Raw genomic sequence first — 20355 nt, 5'->3', positions numbered from 1 at the left:
CAGGGAAAAGCGAATGGTAAGCCGCTTTCGATACTGAATATTCACACCCGCTTGTGACATTCTAAGCGTTGTGACCTTCTGAGGTTTATAGTTTGACCTCACTGTTAACTCAGTCGCAAGTTTTATAAAATGTGGCGTAATTGTTTTGGTATATATTCTCATAGATCGTGAGATCCGCAAGTTTCGTTGAGACCAAGCTCTCAAAAAATACTAGCTCAAATGCAACCACTTATGTAAATAGATCGATGCGAGAACATTCGCCCTCGGCGAACACAGAAAACATTGTAAACCACGATGTAGATAAGGTAGATAAACTGCAGCAAGAATTCAGTGAGCTCAAACAAATATTGTACACACATGTGTTGCAGAATTCTGCAAACAATAAAAATGTTGAAAAGTATAACAACAGCGTTTAATATCTCTGAAAACCTAACCACCACAACGGGGGTTCAAAATAGAAAAAGGGCACAAAACAAATAACAGGCGCAAAGAGCGCAGAAAAAAATTGGCTAAAAAACGGATTAAGACACAAAGAGAAAAGCACGAGAAAATATGATTCATAAAGAATTTTTCAAACCAACAACTTAGCGACAGCCCGTTAGCGTTTAATATTTCTAAAGGGCTCAAATTTGTCCCGACACCGGTGACAGACGCGAATATATATTTACATCAGACGCCAACTCTTGTTAGACTTCGAACATTTCGCAAGACGTATGCGCCTAAAAGATACAATGGATTTCGTAAACTTTATGAACAAGCTAACAAATTCCATCCTACAATTAAATGTTTGGCCGAAATTTCAGAGAACGAGACAAGCTATTATTATCACAGTTCAACGCGTGTCCTTCCTGTAGTTCCGCGAGAACAATGTCGCTAGTCAGCGCCGGCTTCCCAATTGCCTTCGAGTTCCTTGCAGCAGTAGCACTCGCTGATATTTGCCAGCAGATCACGGCTACAGTTACCACAAGTAAACCTACATGGAAAATAATTCGTTCGAATGTATGTGAGTACTTGGCCATAGTTTAATTTTGACAGATGATAATGAAGAGCGCGTACTCAAATTGCAAGGTGAGAACTTTACCATCCACTAACACGCACTCTATTCTCCAAGCGTTTCGTTAAATCTTCCTCGAGTCGTCGCTTCTCCTCTTGTTCCTTGCGATATCTTTTTAGCCATTCTTCGTCTGCTATCGGCTCGTCCGCGTACGGTTTGAGTGTATCATCATCTTCACACGTATTACTTGTTTCGTGGACGCCATCTATCGCCTCGACTTCGACGCTTTCAAATTCGTCCTAGCTGCTTTCTTCAGCGGTTTGCTCACTTTCCGTGTCAGATAAGTTTTCTGCCATGTGATATACTTATTTGGAGCTAATTTTTTCTTTCCTACCGGTGAATCTGACGATTTTCTTTCTGGCGCGAATGTACTTTACTGAAGGTCAAGTGAGTGCATAGACTCGAGAGTTCCTGAATGTACGTCACAGACTATGTCACGTGGCCCGATTGTGAGCCCGTCGGCATTCTCATCAGCAGGGGCGGGTGGACCGCAATAAAATAGGATTTTAAAGATTTGTAAAATTCATAAAAAATTCGCGTTTCATTCAAATCGAAAATTTTTTTCGCGGAAGTTCTTCGCGTGATGTAAAGATTCAGATAAGAAAATAAAAAAAAATTCCGTTATGGGCACTTTACAGGAAGTAATGTTTTTTCAATTGAATCCTGTCTGCCTAAAGTGGCAGTACTCCGATAAATAAACTTTAAAAGTGTTATTTAATGTTATATTATTCCAGTTATTGAATTAACGGCTTCATGCAAACGTCCCCTTTGTCAGAAACAGGAAAGACATAAAATTTCGTAATGATGAAGATAGGTTTCGCTTTTGGGTCAGTAAAAAAAAAGATAATACACGAGCCTAAAAGCTGACCTTCCGGCGGTGCGTCTCACACTTCTTTTAACGAAGTTTGTTGATAAGAAATTGACTAAATGTACTATAAAACATTGTCCAGAAACGGTGGAAAACGATTGTTTGTAAAGACGTTTGTAAATGGTGCTGGAGGTAGATTGATGACATTTGTAGTGATCGAGGACATAGAGCTAGTGTTGCGGTGTGGTGTCTTACCAATACGAACCGGTCGGCCTTACAGCAAACGTTTCGTACTTTATTCATTTTTTCTCTGAAAGCGAAGAATTAAAAGTAAAAAATATTCACTGTGGATAGACATTTCTCAAATAAAGATTTGGCAGGGGACGTTACCTCTGTATGTCATGCTTACCTTAACGAATCTTTTAGCAACGTCTCATTGGAAACATTGACATCTACTCGAGAACCTGGATATTAAATATTCAAACTGCTTGATAACTCCACTGGAATTATTTACAGGCTGCTCAATCGTAGCCGAACTAATATAAACGATGGCAGAAGAACACATATACTAAGCCTTTCGCAGGCTTATTTTAGTTATCACACTGCCATAATAGAGTCATAATATGATATGTATTTCTTTAAATTTGGACAGAAAATATAACAAGTGCACATTTGTTGGCAAAATGAAAAATGAAACTTTGAACGGCCATTGACCTTGTTTCTGTATTGGCCTTGTTGTTACTTGTGTATTTTCTACCAAACTTTATTGGGCAATACACACAGATGTGAATGGTGCAGATAATTACATAATAAAGGGGAAAGGCACGAACGGGACACTCAGACCCTTGCGAGGCACCCACCCAAAGGTGATAATCTGAAACAGTATGAACGAGTTACTATCCATTAAAAATAAACAAAGGGTGGACAGCTTCCCATTGATTCTTACACGAGCCTCATTACCAAAGGAATAAATCGCCTACATAATTCCAGCACGGAGTGAATTCCTTGATGATTGATGTTCCACTGGTTGGTTTCTCGGTTTCCAAAAGTTGTCAATATAAATACCAAAAAAAAGTTCCCACACATTTTGTCGTGTCCTTCTCGTACAACACCAAAATGAAGTTCATCATACCATGAATATTGATTACGTGTACTTTGCCGTTTGAGAAGGAGCGGTGGCCTAATGTATGCACTTTGTACTCTGGTTTAAGCGTCAGTGCGGGTCCATGTCCTTACTTATTTTACCTTGCTGATTAACTGAGAGCGAAGCTGTTTTGAAAGTTGTAATATTTTTCTCTGGAGCTTGGGGGGAAGTTGACGTTTGCAGCAAATTTTTTTCGTTTGTTTGAACAGTGTTTATATCGGGCTTTGTACTGAGGTCGTGAATCTTGCAATTGTGGACTTAATCGTCGCAAGATTGGTTTTATAAACCCAGATTGATGAATTATAATTTTGATAACTTTTGCGCTCTACCGAATAGTGTAAGGCCTGGGTTTTAAGGGTATTCGGAAAACGTGGATGGTCCACTACAGTTTCGGCTTGACTGCCTAGAAGATAAAAAAAAAAAAAATCCGTGATCACTTTAAAATTGATGTCGTATTTTGCCTTGACACATAAGTTTGATCACGTGACATATCGATTTTATATGCATGTTGTACGTCCCGCTAACCAAAGATCCTTCGTCCAGACTCACAATCCGTCTTGTGGCAGCCGGGAAAAAATAAAAATAACGCACGAGAAGACCACACATTTATAGTGTCAGTGGCATTTTGCATGTAATTAACTCAGTGAGGGAAAAATGGCAAGGAGCAAAAGATTAAGATTAAGACCTAAAAACAGGCCAAAAATTTTGAAAGCAAGGCTTACTTTCGCATCATATCAAATGGTTTGAAGTATTAAATAAATCTTTTAATTTTCCTCTACAAATTCGTTACTCTTTTTCACGATGGGTCAAGTCTTTTGGTTAAAACACTCAAATAGAGAGAGCTTGGGCTGCCTGTGCTTGCAACTGTCTTTACATAGACACGAGCTACGAGAGGCACAACCCGACAAACACTACGAAGTCAGTCTTAAATTAAGAAGCGCTTGTTACGCACAACTAAAGCAGTAAGTGATGGGTTATTATGGGTAACAAAGACCTGGCCCTAGTTGTTCAAAGAGCGGATAACTCTATCCAGCGGATAAGTGGCTATCCAGCGGATAAAATGTATTGGTTGGCGTACATTTTTTTTCCGCCGGATAGCGAACTTATCCGCTGGATTGGTAGCTCGGGCGCCTACTCTGAATCAACTGAAGGAGCTCAGACCACCTCCAGATGGCACCTCAGCACGCTTTCGGCAACAGGACTACCAAGCGCTTGGTACAAAGATCACCGCGTTTCAAGACAAAGCTAAGATAACCGAAAGTTACATCCTAAGAATGAGACTGTGGTAGAATTGTAGTTACTGTAACCGAAGCTCGGCGAAGCTTTTTAAGAGGTAAATGAAGCAATAGAGATCGTCGAGTTTACTCAATTTAATAATAATAATTTCTATTGACTTGGCTAAATGTTCATGCTTTGTGAGACAGAAAAAAAAGTTCGCCCAGTGGAAAAAGTTAGCCTTACCAGAGTATCTACCGTCGATGCTGGAATCGTACAAATTATGTGATAAAGACAGCACCTCATTATTAACTCAATTAAGGGATGTTTTGATTGAATAATTGTACCTGACGGAAGAAGATGGCCAGCATATGAAGTTCTGTGGTGTGCAATCGACTGGGGCACAAAACGAGAATATTAAAGCAAACTAGTTCAAATGTTGTGACATGCATACCCAGATCATTTCATGGCTTTTTAAAAGGAAATTTTGGGTAAGCTAATACAGTTTTGTTCTTTTCGCGTTAATTAGCTCAAAGTTTAAATTGTTGAACATTTCAGGGCATGGATTTCAGGCTGCTGTTGGCTCTCCACAAATGCGAGCTGTCCTTTTTGTACTTTTAATGACGTTATTTACCTGTTCAGAAACAAAAAAACGAGCAATAATAAATTTCAGCATTATTATTGCTCGTTTTTATTTTAAATTGTTTATCAAAAAGCTCCGTTATAAGAATTTTCAAAATAAATAGGATTACATTTTTTTTATTATCGCTGTCAAAGTTTGAGGAGACTCGCGATATGAATTGACAGTTTTTCTTCATAATTTCATCCGAACTTCTGAGGTGATTAATGTTTTCCCGAACAGACATTTTATCGTTGCTTGCGCTTGGGTTCGCCTGAATCTCCTTGTTTCAACTGAACAGCAGCAAAACTAACCCACCATCGCCCATTTTACCTGCCGCGCCAACCGAGATAACTTTGGAACTAAGCTGCAATCGATGAAAAGGAGTCCAAATAAAGTCGGTGTAAAACTAAAATATGTTTAGCAGTGAGCTTTCTTCCTGGTGAGTCTTCGATTTAGTGAATTATGACTTTTCAGTATACTTTTTCAGTTTATCAGCATCACGCATTTTTGCATTGGCGGGGAAATGATGACATTTTTAAAAGGTGTTGACGGGCCAACACGACTCTCGCTTGTACAGTTCATACGAGATACAGTTGAGCTGTGCTAAGCGGTCAACCTCGGCGAATGGCTTCAAGAGACCGCTTAATAAGGGTTGACCGCTCAATACAGGTTACGCAGAATACATGACAAACACACTCAAAACTCCAATTTCATTTCACATTTGATAACTTAATCAATACGCACACAAAATAACTTACTCAGTTAAGGAAGCGCAACGATAAAATGGTATAACAAAGGAGAAACGTAGTATAAAAGTCGACTAATAGAACATTAACGCCAAGATTTTACAGTCAGTATTGCATGCACAGGTCGTTAGGCTATTCATCACTCTATTTAAATGGTTTTCTTTTATAAAGTGACCGTTTAAAATAGGTCCACACAATAGAAACAGCTCGTTGAGACTTATTAAAGGGTGACCGTGACCGCTTAATAGAGGGTGACGGCCAAATACGGTGCCGATTAATACAGGTTCGACTGTATTTTTCAAACTTTTACCGCTCTGCTGAATGGTGTTCACCTGTTGATGCAGCAGTCTTTTTTATCTTTAACAGGAAGGTTTAGAAAACCTGGCATCTTGTTCTTGTATTTATTTAATTTTTAATTTTGCACTGCACTGTAAAGTGTTTTAGTCATTGTATAAAAAGTTTAATGTGAGTGGATTTAGGCGTGTTGCCAGACCAGCCGCGCAGTAGAAGAACAAACTCAAAAAGACATACCAACAAGGCAAGGCACTTCAATTCTTAAGAGACATTTATGTTGTTGCTAAGGCAATTCAATTTGAATTAAAGTGCTTGAGAAAAAAAAGCGCGTTTGGAGCTTGGGGAAAAAAAAAGTTGCCTCAATTTAATCTGTCCCAAGTATGAAACAAAGAAATAATATTTCCCGTCCCCGACGGGAGTTATCTCTTTTGACGCAAACCGGTCAGGTGTTCTAACCATTAACATATAGTGATCTAGACTAAGCTATTTTTCGTCTCCTGGGGACAGGGGTGCGGATTGCCGCCCTTACTCCTTCATAACTCCGCCACTTCATCAAAGTCAATTAACACTAACAGACCACATCAAATTGTTCCTAGGATTTCCTAGGTTAATTTTTAAAAAAAAGTCTCATGGCGTTTGCGCAAACATTAAAACGTTGTTTAGGTTCAAAGTCGCTGCGGGCATGATCCAGTCCAGATAGGCCAAGCTAGAATGGACAGAGACGAGCTAAAGAACTTAAGTCATCATACATGTATTTTCTGTGCTTGGTGTTATCATGTCCACCGTCAAAAGGCTGCACTGGGGTGATAAAGGAAGGGGAAAATCTTTATTCTAGTAATTATAACCTACCTTGTAGCAGAGCCAATTGCGACTTACTCACAGCATCAAGTTAAATACTTTAACATCGGGTTGTTAAATTTATTTAACATTGGGTTGTGATTATTGCTTATAGGAAACTGAATGAAAACCAGCTCAAGAACCTGCCCCGAGGTATCTTTGATCACAACAAAGAGCTGGAGGAACTGTAAGTACAACTCTTCTTGTAGTGACAATGATCAGCACTTAATCATGATATTATGCCGGAGTGTGGAGCCTGTGTAATCAAGATCATGTAGATGTGGAATTCCGACATGTGTGGTATTAAATAAATCCGCGCGATAAATTGTGTCGGTGTTCACTTTTTTTGTTATATACGCCGCCCTCTTGATATAAATAATGTGTTTTATATCAAATGGAGTCGCAAAGCAACAGATCTACAGCGATTCTAATGGAAAACCCCCTTCCGGTGTATAATAGAATTTGAAAAGTCTGTATGTTAACAGTGTCTTTGTAATCTCTGGTTGAGCAAAATTAACCTTACTGGCTTGTTTTAACTAGATTAGTTTCCCGTGTGGGATCCCTACACCCAGTCATTAAGCCAGCGACACACTTGGCGAGTTTATGCGCTGATTCATGGCATCGGCGAATATCGCCAGGTGTTCCCGATGCACACGATTTTCGCCGATCGCCGCGATTGGCGTATAAAATCGCCGATATCTGGCATGTCAGATATCGGCGATTAAATTCGCCGGCATTCGCCAAGTGTGCCCGTTCTGGCGATTTTCTACGTTTATTGCTGTGAATCGCCAGTAAAGACAACCCATCAGGTTGGGCGATTTTATCTTATGAGTTTTCAAAACTGCCACATCGCCGCGATCGGCGAAAAAAATCGCCAGGTGTGTCCGAATCAATCGGTGGCGAGAATCGCTTGCGATTTTCGCGGCTAATAATAATAATCTTTATTGAGGAAATCAATTTCACTAATAAGCTAGTTTCCCGTGTGGGATCCCTAGACCCAGTCATTAAGCCAGCGACACACTTGGAGAGTTTATGCGCTGATTGATGACATCGGCGAAAATCGCCAGGTGTGCCCGATGCACACGATTTTCGCCGATCGCCGCGATTGGCGTATAAAATCGCCGATATCTGGCATGTCAGATATCGGCGATTAAATTCGCCGGCATTAGTCAAGTGTGCCCGTTCCGGCGATTTTCTACGTTTATTGCTGTCAATCGCCAGTAGAGACAACCCATCAGGCTGGGCGATTTTATCTTATGAGTTTTCAAAACTGCCACATCGCCGCGATCGGCCGGCGAAAAAAATTGCTAGGTGTGTCCGCATCAATCGGTGGCGAAAATCGCTTGCGATTTTCGCGGCTAATAATAATAATCTTTATTGAGGAAATCAATTTCACTAATAAGTGATTTACAAAAGAGTCCTCGAAAATTAAAAAAAAAAACAAACAAACAAACAAAAAGAAAAATAAAGACTAATATATGAAATATATATAAAAATTAGACTAAAGACTATTTACATTTCTTAACACTCTTTTAAAACTAGCTAATGATGGGCTTTGTCTGATTGAAAGGTCCAATTTATTCCAATCGTTTGAGGCAAAATTTGTCGAGGTCCAATGCCCCCAGTTCCTACTAGATGCACTCTTACGGATATTATTTTTACATCTAGTATTATAATCATGTTTATCCTTATGGCTGGCGATCAAATTCGCCGTAATCGGCGTATGAAATCGCCAGGTGCATGTGTCGCTGGCTTTAGATGCATTATGCTAGCGAGGTCTAACAAACCCAAAACAGCGGACGTTAGGGACCTCCAGTACTGCAGGGCCACACAACGGTTCATTTGACTGAAAGTTTGGCTGAAATTGAATTTGTATTGATTCAAACCTCAGTGCTTTTCAAATGAAAATCATGTTGCTCTTATGGTTAATGTAAACATTTACGTATGAAAAGCTCTGAGGTTTCTATCAAAACAAAACCAATCCAGCCTGGCTTCCACTCAAAGGCCAGATTACTAAGCAAACAACTGTAAAATATACTTTTTGCCTGGGCTTCTAAAAGTTCATAAGACGATCAGGCTAAATGGGAGACGGAGGTTAATGTATTCTTCTTCTTTTAATGTCCTCGTTAGGTGCCCGGCCCAGATTATTGGGAACATTACCTTAGAAACGTGATGGAAGGAGATTTTTCCCTAGAGTTGTCTATGCAAAGTTCTTGTTTTTCGCTCCTACAATCCCAGGTCCATTTGGGAACCTTTCAAGCCCAAGAGACAAAAAAAAAAAAAGATCTAACTGTTGACGTAGCACTAGCTCTTTTCAGCCTGGGTTGTTGAGTCTGGGAAGAGGAGTAAGTCACCTTTGTACCCTATCCAGAGCCTATCTAGACCGGGCTTTCTTTGCCTTCTAGGGTGGGGAGGGAGGGTGGACGTCCCCTCCCCGTTCATAGTCCCACAATTATTGGAGCTATGAACAGGACACTTGCAGTATAAATAGTTCATGCAATTATGTTTCCTATTAGGTCCGCAACAAAATTAGATGACGTCATAGCATCCAGCGCCCCCAAGTTTAGATTTATAAAGCCACTTTATTGCCACGTTTAAATTATTGTTGCAAAACGTGGCATTTCTATAGAAAGCAATCATCTGATAAACTAGAGATGGTAAATAAGTAAAAGTGTGCTCCGCTTTGTTTTTCGGGACAAGTTTATGCCATACAACAAATTGTTAAAGCGTATTGGTCTTCAAACCCTTTGCGAACAACAACTTGTGAAAATTCTGTGCACGATATTTGCAACTACCCTGTGATATGTGGAGCAGCCAGCTTGTGAGATTTAATAAGCATAAGGTATACTCCGTACAACCTTAGGCGCACCACAATATTAGACTCACCATGCCAAGAGTAAAATCATCCTTTCAAAATGACGCATTCGATTTACAGACTGGCTGGAAAGGAAGGCCAGTTCAGGCAAATAGAAAGTACTCCTAGTCTAGAGAAGCTGCCATCAATGTAAACTCACAGTGAAACGGAAATAAGCTTAATTTAAGTTTGTGATAAGAGTTTTTCCTAGTGGGTCTTGGCCTGTAAATGAATAATGTTTTTACAATTAGCACTTTTCAGTTTAAGCATCCCGTATTTGGGCATTAGTAGACTTGAGAAATGAAAGTAAGAATGTTCACGCTCTGTCATAGGACAGCTGCACTAAATGGCTTCCAATATTTATCTTAAAAAGCTAATCAAGGACATTTCTTTGTTAGTCCGTTAAAATTATAAGAGGTGAAGTTTTTTTTAGGAATGAAAGAACTTCCTAGTTTTGCACAATAGTTCGATCTCACTCTAGTAATTAAATGAGGACTGATTAAATGAGACTGAATGGGGCTTCAATCAGACCATTATAAATCAGAGAAAACAATCTTTAAATTTGTTTTCATTTTGGTTGAAAAATGTTTGATTCTTTTGGCGAAAAATAAATCAATTATTCGCAACACGACTTGCTCTGATTCAGCAGTGATTTCTTCCGTCTTAAATTTGCTATTCGGTTGTAGCAGTCTTGTATTTATGAAGTTGTTGTTAATCGAGTTACTGTAAGATTCAAACTAAACGCGCGGGCCGCTTCTGTATTAACATAAATAATAAAAACAAGCAAAAAACAAACACCAAATAGAAAAAAGAAAAATGAATAAAAACATCATATCATAAGCTACGATAAACAACGAATGATATGCTGAAAAGAAGTCTTTCCCTCCATCTATAATTTCTGTAATTGGTGGAACCCTATAACCCAAAGATAATCAATGCAATGGGCTCCCATATTTTGCAAATGTCTCCACTTGTTAAAATTTGGTTCATGCATTACTGTTTTCCTGTCGTGTCAGATGAAGCATATTGGCCGTATAAGTTCCTGTTATGATTAAGTCTTCTCAACATTCATTGCCAAGTATGTTGATGGATGAGGTCAGGACTTACAATTTGGATAATGGTATTAGGTATGCCATTTTCAAATTTTACCTGAAACACCGGCTTAAAAACGACATGCGAGCGGCCGATTCCAAGCAATATATTGAAGTAAATATCTGACATTTATTGAATGGTTTGGTAAATACCTTCGTTTAAAAAAAGACATACGTTTAGACCAAGACTGCGCAGCTCCCCTCCCCAGCCCGCCCTCCTCCTAGTCGCTGCTCATACTCATCTTTTCTTGATTAAGGCCAAGGTCAATGTTAAAAGTAGCATTCACATTAAGTTAAGACCATATATTTCTCTACTAAGAGAAAAGAAAAAGAAGGTATTTTCCTGTTTCAATCCAGGATACTAAAAAAGTAACAAATTGTACTGTACGCAATGACACACAAGTCACAGTTGGTTACTTGGCCTGGAAGGGGCAAAAGTCACTGATTTGCTATTTCGCAATTCTTTATTTTCATAAACATAACGAGGTTGACACCAGTCAGGTCTTCACTGATTTTACCAATATTAAGGACTGTTACATAACTGCATGTTACCTTATTATAGGAAATTAACAATGCACGTTGACAACGCGAAGAAAATTTACGTTACACTAAATTAACAGGAATTTTTTAAAAGTTAGGTTTACATGCATTAAATTAACGCAAATATTTCGATAAGCATCTCGCTTTATTTACTGCGATTTTCATGATTCTGCAAACTCGCGCTTTACATTTCTGAATGCCAAACTGCGTTTTGGCTTCCGTCAATAAAACCTTTCAAGACAAGTGCACGGATGTTTCTAAGTTTTTTTTAAAGCCGAAAATTTGGTTTTCTTAAAGCCTAACGAGACCCTATCAATTCAAAAGATAGTGACTCTGAAAAGCTAATAGAGGAGTCATGAACTAATAAGGTTTTGTAATGAAATAAAGGTGCTTTAAAATAACAATGTTGTAAGACTAGCGTGCATTAAATTTACATCGACCCGACATTAATTAAGATTCATTAAATTAACGCCAATTTTACAAAATCGCGTTAATAAAGTGCATTGTTAATTTCCTATAATAGGGTATCTGTTATGTCAAGCTCGTCCTCACATTGTAATTAAGTTCGTGTTTTTCATTCACTTGTTGCCGCTAGTACATTGGCCTTATTGTACCTTAAGTTGCTCAAGTTTCCAATGTCAATCAGTTGTATTGTTTGCAATTTATTTATAACAACTCCCTACGCCATCAAAAGTATAAATAACAGATGTAAATTTCATCTCGCTCGCGCGCGCTCGCTTCTCAAGTTGTATTTAGTTTCTTTTCTAGTTTCCGTATGTTCTGAATAAGAGCATAGTAGTTAACAAGGCCAGGCTTTTGTCTCTTTTCCTGTAAATAACCTGAAAACAATCTTTTATTGTTATTATTTTTTCTCAGTGCGCTAGCGAGTTTGCCTTTCGGGCAACATCGCATTCAAATATTAAAACCGACAACAGCCTTGCAAGCCCTACATTTGAAGGGCTTCCTTTTTCCCCAAGGTTGAGAGCGTGAATGTTTGGCTCCTGCTTGAATGACAACCTTTGAATTTTGCAGTTATCTATATCTGTTCAGTGCTTCTTTCGATCTAAAAACTTGCTCCAGCTCCAGCTAAATAAAAACTCACACATTCGGTTCCAAATAGAAATAAGAAAAATTATCCATTGTGGCCCAAGTTCTCCAAAATGCGCAAAATTTGAACATTTTCCGTTGTTGTTTTGCAGAAGACGGCTAAGAAATGTACCAAAATGACATATAGTGAGCGCGTAGTACTCATAAAACCTTTTGAAAGATTCAAACAATCTGAATAAACTAAATCCTAAAATGGGTTACTTAAAACTAAGGAACGCCACCTCAGCGCTTTGTGGTCCTTTGTATAAAGAATATTGCATTTTTCAACCACACGAATTTTACACCCTCGTTGATTACAAACTGCAGATAAGTCCCGCCAACAAGTCACGACAAAAACGAGTTTACCTACTCAGCGACCAGCACGCCATAACACATGATCAGAGGTTTATAATTCAACTGCGCTATTTTACTTGTATTATTTGTCACTGAGTCTGCGTATTGAAATCTTTAGTTCAGACTTTTTCCGCCGCACATCCAAAAAACGAATGACGTTCATTTTGTATCGAGCAAAGACAAAACTGAATAATTTCACCTGAATAAAATTATTCAACCGAAGCACACTTCGAGCACTTACATGCGGCTTCCTTTCCATATTGTGCCGAGGCGAAGAAACAGGTGATGGAACATGACACGATAGCTAGAATCGTGTTTATCGACAAATCACCCTGAACAACCTTTAAATAAATTGTATCATCGCGTAAATTCAGAATGAAAAATATAATTGTAGAACTTCGCTTAAAGGGTTGTCTTAATCTATGTACACATACAGATACATGTATTACTAGCTGTTAATAAAACAGTTGGACAATAGAGTCCTTAGCGTTTGCGTTCCCTTCTGCTGTAATTCGAATTCATCCGGAAAAATAAAGGCCCGTTTAAACGGTTTCAACATTTGCTTCAACACGCGTTCAACACAGTTGTTGAACCAAATGTCGAGGGCGTTTGAACAGGTCGTTCAACATTGTTGAAAGCGTAAAAAAACGATAAAAGCTTGTTGAAAGTGTGTTGAATCAAATTTAATTTGGTTTAAACTTTCATTCAACAGCGATTCAACATTTTTCTTGCCCTTGAAAATGTTGAATGGCGTTGAACCCGTTTGAAAACTCCGTTCATCCAGCATTTGTCCGACATTCATTCAACTTTTGTTGAACGATTGTTGGGCAAAAGTTGAAACCGTTTAAACGGGCCTTAATTTACGCAAAATTGCAGCTCAAATTCTACGCTAAAAAATACACAAGAAAGCAAGATCTAAATTCTGACGCTCAGCATGACCAAGAAAAAGTTATAGACGACACGGCTCGTGTTTTGCTTTCTCAAATCGTTCAACTGAAACTATTAGATGTCGATATTGAGTGTCATTCAAGCAGGAGCCAAACATTAAGGAAAAGGAAAGCCCTTCAAGTGCAGGGCTTACAGGACTGTTGTCGGTTTTATGATTTGAATGCGACGTTGCGATGTCCAGCAATAATTTGTCCAGAAATAATTTTCTCTAATAATTTAGAGATTTTTTGAACCCACCTCCGACCCTCGCCCGAAAGGCAAACTCTGCGTGAGCGTGTGGAGTTCTGTAAATCATGTAATCTGATTGGTTCCGGCAGCGGGCGCAATTTTTTCGACTTTCTCCACGAACCTGGGCCTTGTTTTCTTGCGGAAAAAATATTCCGGAGTTGTTAATCGATAAAAATCTGTATCGATCTTGCAATCGATAAATCGATAAAATTCGGTAAACCTGATTTGATTAATATCGATTGAAACGATCAATAGGTAGAAATCGATGACACACTCGTTTCTTTTATCGATCACTGGAATTTGTGCAAGAAATGACAATTGACTTCATGCAGAGAGTACGTTTTTTTGACCAACGAGTTGAAAATGTCACGAGTGTTCACTTTTTGATTATGGCTTCGAGCAACTGGGCCCAGGTTTGTAGTCTCCAACGCAGCTGTTTTTAGTGTCGTCACGCAACGCTCCTCCCCACTAACGGCTGCTAAACTTCGAACCACATTCTTTTCTTGTTGTTGACCAATCACAACTTCGTTCCCATATTCTGGAGCCAGTCGCGCCAAAACCACTTGTCCAATCACAGCTCGCGTTTTATTCGATGACCGCGTGGGGTTGACAGACCTGCGCGACTCCCACTGTGTGTCCGTTGTTTTGATAAAAGCCTTTTCAGTTTGCTTTATCTCTACCTTGATTTCTGTCAGTTCATCTGAAGCCTTTTGGAACTTTTGCAACTGCTTATAGCATTTGTCTCGACAAACAAACAGATCTCGATTCTCTGGGTATCGACTCACGTCCACATTTAGTGCGGAGCGAATGATCTGCGCAACATCACAAGAACTTCTTCCGAAAATATAAATTTTATCCTTTTTAGTCGAAGCAGACGAACATATGAAACACCTTGAACTGCAGTCAACCAGGTTTTTTTGAATCACATCCGTAGGAAAGCACTGAGATGACTGGAGCTTTTCGCGAAACTCGAGTAAAATCCCGATGAAATTTACGCGGGAAACGTCAAGATATCGAGCCGTGATTGGTTTCATGGCAAAAAAAGCCCGAAACCTGATTGGTGGAATAGCTAATTATCAGGTGCAAACACCATGCGCCCCTAACAACGGGAAAGTAATGTGGTTCGAAGTTTAGCAGCCGTTAGTGGGGAGGAACGTTGCGTGACGACACTTAAAACGGCTGCGAGAGAGACCACCAGGTTTGGCGCTCGTGTTTCTAGCGGTCATCTGTCGTTTTGAAACCATACGGCAATCTCAGTGCAACGAAAATGATGCTGTGTTTTATTAATGCGCCAAGTCATTATAATATGTGCATTGTTTAGGTTTCTCACGATTTGAAGAAGAAAACATTGGGGAAGCATTAGTTTCTTGCTTAGACTGCGAGCAGTCTTACTTTAATTTTCCCTCAGATCACGAGGGCAAAGCGAATGTAAAATTATGCGAACGAGGAGGGATTCGCGCTCGCGTTTCTCGCGGCTCGCAAGAAATCGCGCGCGCGTGACAGAACTTACTTGCAAAAAATTTCGGACGTTTAATTTTCGTACACTTTTTCCCTCATTTCGGACACTTTTCGGACAAAAATTTCGGACACTGCGCTAAAACATGCCTAAAGTAAATTTAGGACTAAAAAACATGAATTAGACTGAAATAATATCTGTGAAAATAATAGCTTAAGGTTACTTATTCAGTTAAGTACGCGTCGCTAGTATTGAGTTTGCAGGCCTTGAGCGCTTATGTATCCAACAAAATAAAAAACATCGATTTTTTCGCAAACTTCAATTTATCAGCTTTACAGTGATATATAGTTTTCCGTGGTTTTATCGAAAGCAGCGCGCGTACGCTAGATTTCCCTGAAGGCACTCGCGAAACATGGCAGTAACCTTAACTGTACCTTCAAGGTTTTACAGCCGGATACACCAGCAAGAAAATAACACAAACTCAAACTTCTTGATCTATCCCCTCGGTCACCGACAGGTACAGATGAAGAACGACACGCTAGTGACAATGAAGAGGACCTTTCAATTGTGTTGATTGATGATGATGATGATGATGATGATGATGATGATGATGATGATGATGATGATGATGATGATAAAGAGGATTAGCACCACTGGCACTGGCAATGCAATTACTGTATCAGTAAAACTAGGCTAGGCTCCTGGCTAGGGTCGAAGATTAAAATATAAACCGCAAAATGGAATTTATCTATGTTTTTACCTTTCATAAAAGAAACAAATATTTTCCTTTCCAGTGATAAAAAGAAAGACTGAGCAAAGCCGCCTAATCCGAATTCTAGCCATATCATGTATATTGGCTTTGGATATGTGATGCCGTCGCCCAGAAAGTACTTTTAAAGTTTTATACATGACTGTAAAAATTTTGGACGCTTAAAACTTTCGGACGGTTTTAGTTTTGGAATCTATTTTTGTCCGAAATTTTTTGCAAGTAATGTAGGTGAAGGAAGAGACTGCTCGCTGTCTATTTCTTTCACTTTGGTGAGATGCCGCTTTCGTGCTATTTATCAGCTAATTAATAAATTCGGGAAAATCGTCGCAAGTAGGTTTCACTTCTTATTAAAAGGGGAAATTATTTAATTACGTTTAGGGCACTGGAAAAGCAAACGCAGACAAACTCTTTTTGTCCAATGTTAACGGAGAGTTACGTTTGATGCCATATAGCAACAATGTTGGACCTGTTATAAATCGACAAAGTCATGAAAAATCGATAATATCGATTTGAGACACCAAATTCAGTTTGTCGATTTTCACCGATTTCCTTTATCAATCGGTAAAATCACTTGATCCACGATTTCTTTCGATTGAGTATGCCTGGCCTAAGGGATAAATAACTTTTAAAAACACACTGGCTCTCGGTTCTTGCCTTGGAGCAATGGAAGAAAGAGTGGCTAGCTAAGAGATTTTTACTGTATAACTTGTGAAATGCAAAATTCACATTTATATAGATCAATTGTGTGGAAAGTTTCCAGCGAGGTGATAAAGAAAACGTAGTAAATGTGTAGGTTACTCTAGTAAATATGACCCCAGCTGTAGCAAAGCTTGCCTTCCAACGAAACTGTGCAATTCAAAACAACACCTCAACCAAAAACTTACTTATACATTTAGATAAATAATTAATGGTTAAGTTAAAATTGTTTTTTGGTTATTCGTTATAGGTACTTGAATGACAACCAACTAAAAAACCTGCCTCAGAATATCTTTGATCGCAACAAATGGCTGGTAGTGCTGTAAGTGCACCTTTTCTTTACTAACAAATCACCACTAATCATATTGTGAGCAAAGTGTAGAGGGTAGATGGAGGAAATGGGAATATGGGATGAAAAAAATCAGATGTAAAAAAAAATGATGTAATATGTCTAACAAGAGGAAAAGTGTTTCATCCGATTAAACACCGCGAAGTAGGTTGGAAAAACGACGAGCAGCCAGTTTAGTGAACCAAGTTCAAGGTGAATTGAAATCGGATAAAACACTCCTTCGAGAGTTTGGTATAACTTATCAAACTATTAATAATTCTTGGAGAAATTCAAAGCAAAAGTTCACCAAATTCTATGATAATTACGATCACTTTTCTAAACCTCCTTCACAGCAGTGATTTCCTTTGTTTTCTCTTCATGAATAATTATTAATGAGTTTGAGAATGAGCTCTTATGCCGTAGCAGATGAGAAATCTTGTTATGGCTGATCATATCGATCATGACATTTATCACACTTACCACTTACACCAGTCGTACGAGTCGTACCAGTTGAATCTTCACTTTCACGACTCAAACAAGTGGTGAGTGTTGGGCATGACTGATTTGTGCCGATAACATGCAAGTTAACAATTCTACTTCCAAAAGAAGTTCAAGCACATCTCAGCCAGAGTCAACTGTTGCTGTCATAGACCAAGTGGTGAAAATTACCAAATGACCACCATTGGCTCAACTGAAACAGAGACTTCTCTACGACTAAAAGGAAAACAACTCTCGACGAAACTACTCGACCCAAATGGAACGTTCCATTAATCGAACTTAATCGAACTCAATCGAACGATTGGATTCGATTGAGTTCGACAATCGAACCCAATCGAATTTTGATTGACTTCGATTAGGTTGGATGGCCAAGTTGGCAAACATTCGATTAAAAATTATAACAGTAGTGGATCATAAAATGATGTTTTAGTAAAGTCACATCATTCTATTGTTCGTTTCACTTAATTCTTTGTTGTTTTTGCATGCTTAAAAAGATTTTTCAAAGTTCTTCTTAATTCGAGTGATGGTTTACAACGTTTGATTAATATGAAGTTCGATTGGGTTCGGATATCGAACGCAATCGAACTCTCTCACAACTGTTTTGGTTCGATTGTGTTTGACTATAGAACTCAATCGAACTCAATCGTTAGATTAGGTTTGATTCAGTTCGATTAAGTTCGATTACCGAGCAGTTCGAGTAGTTTCGTCGGGGAAACTTGACCGCCAGTTACCAGAGCAGGTCGCTGAAAACAAAAACCTCGGCTAAAAAAACAAGATTCGCTAAAACCACAGAGTCCAGCCTGGTCAACCTCTGTCAACCTCTGTCAACGATGGCAAAAACTGAGCAAAATTTAAATCGACAGTCCCCTCTAAGCTCCAAACAGCAACGTAATGCCTTTGGAAAAAACGTGACGGGTTGAGCAAACGACTTCCTATATGATACAAGAGCCTGTATCTCTCTTACCAAAGAGTCTCCACCCATCATGGTTCTGAATACTTACCCAGAAGTGGCCAGATCCAAGTTTACTTGTCAATTATATTCCTTTTAATACAAGACATGAGCGGCCAGTCAGTCCGCTGTCCTTGGTCGAGATTTTCTGAAGGCTAATTATGTGTTCCTAATGGTAATGTAACATTAGACAACGTATACCCTATCGTGTTGTCTCTGGAAGCAGGAAAGTCAAGACTTATGCGGCAAGTTCAATAGTTCAAACAAACCACTCCTTCAAACGCTCCATAAATAAGTAATCAGCACCGACGTCTACATTTGCGGCCAAAATCTTCCGTAGCTATGGTCATTTTTCCAACAGTGTAAAAAGGTGTCTAGCTTCTTTCTCAAGTTCCTCTTCATTCTTTTACTGATTTCGTGTTACACTCTTTTTGATACATAAGCAGGTCTAATTTTGGGGCTAAGACTTAACGTTTTTATTGTTTTGCCAATTTGCGCCTGAAAATGTTCTTACACTGTAGTTACCTGTTATAGTATTTCAATAAATCTATGTGGAAGTGAACAAGACACCTATCAGAGAGCAATATGTGCCTCAATGCTAAGTCAAATTCTTGTGACACACTGTCTGTTGTGCGGCTTACATGTACTCTAGTGCTGAGTACAAGATGTCGCGGCAACCAACTCTCGCCTCGGTAATTTGGCTTTGCGAAAAGTATTAACCTGAACAGAGGTTGCAGCAAAGGAGAGTTAAAGGTTCTTCACTGACTCTCAGCCTGGGTAATTGGGTTCTTGACATGTTCCGGCTTAAATTTTAGTTAATCTCAGCCTCAACGTTCTTATTAAAAATTTCCTTGTAAAAAAAGTGTACTGCCTTCCTAAGATAGAAAGCAACTTTCAATTGAGATTTTCAAATATTTCCGCCCACTTACTTACACCAGCAAGTATTCACATGCAACGGCTCCCGAAAAAAAAAAATCGATAATTGAGCGCACAGTTTATGTTTCTTCTCAGACCAGTTTGCCGGAGGAATTCCAGCACCAACATCACCGTCACCCGGTTAATCGCGCATGACCCTTTGTAACAATTCCAAGTTAACCCACCAAACAGTAACCACACACACAAAGGTATTCTAGGCCGCCAGGGAAGGGGAAAAACCCTAGATCCTCTTCTGAGGCCAGTCGTGGAGGGGAGTTTGGGGGCAGGAAAGTAATCAAACAGGGGTACCCAACGGATCGTTTAGGTACATTATCTGTTCGGAAGGCCCTTAATCGCCTACAATTTTCTAAAGGGAATTTTCACCTCGAAAGGTCGTGATATGGAAAATTTAAGGCCTACTGTTTTCGGATTGATAAAAATTTGTTTTCGGGTACCGAAGAAAGGCCAGCTAAGATTTTCGGAAAGGAAATAAGACCTAAGGTTTTCGAGAAATGGACAAAAATACCCTGAGTGATTTCGAAAAGACTCAAGGTCCCCTAGAATGACCGAACACATATAAATATATTAGCGAAGCCTTAATTAAACCTACAGAGCTTTAAAGGCACTCCAGATAGCGTAAAATTGCGTTTCAAAGGATTTGAGAGAAAACTGTCGTTGGGTGCCCCTGATCAAAACCAATAAAGGAACACTTATATGAACTAAAAACATAAAAGTTACGATAAGAAAATTATTTGTTCTAATTTTTTTATTATAGCGGGATATTATATTTGCTGAAAAAAAAAATTGCCTGTCATAAATTATTGCCATGGTAACATCAACGACAACGAACATTAACGGACCGAATCAAATATTTTCAGATAAATTGCTCAAATACTCAAATATATATAAAAAAAAGAGCTATT

General features: G+C 39.0%; 2 protein-coding genes across 2 annotated transcripts in view; one reads left to right on the top strand and one right to left on the bottom strand.

Annotated features, from left to right (window-relative positions):
• LOC146462787 (uncharacterized) overlaps positions 1-20355 on the top strand; it is a 225045-nt gene that overhangs the window by 19760 nt on the left and 184930 nt on the right. Inside the window, exons 9-10 of the mRNA XM_085085071.1 lie at positions 6836-6907; positions 16993-17064. Coding sequence (XP_084941197.1) covers positions 6836-6907; positions 16993-17064 — 144 coding nt within the window. The remainder of the gene's footprint in view (positions 1-6835; positions 6908-16992; positions 17065-20355) is intronic.
• LOC146462794 (uncharacterized) overlaps positions 1711-20355 on the bottom strand; it is a 30509-nt gene continuing 11864 nt past the window's right edge. Inside the window, exon 3 of the mRNA XM_085085175.1 lies at positions 1711-2317. The gene's annotated coding sequence lies outside the window, so the exon portion shown is untranslated. The remainder of the gene's footprint in view (positions 2318-20355) is intronic.

Source organism: Pavona decussata, unplaced genomic scaffold (genome assembly GCF_977016875.1).
Source record: "Pavona decussata unplaced genomic scaffold, jaPavDecu1.1 SCAFFOLD_184, whole genome shotgun sequence".
Lineage (NCBI taxonomy): Eukaryota > Metazoa > Cnidaria > Anthozoa > Scleractinia > Agariciidae > Pavona > Pavona decussata.
The sequence above is the reverse complement of the archived record's forward strand: the minus strand, read 5'-3'. Positions and strand labels throughout refer to the sequence as shown.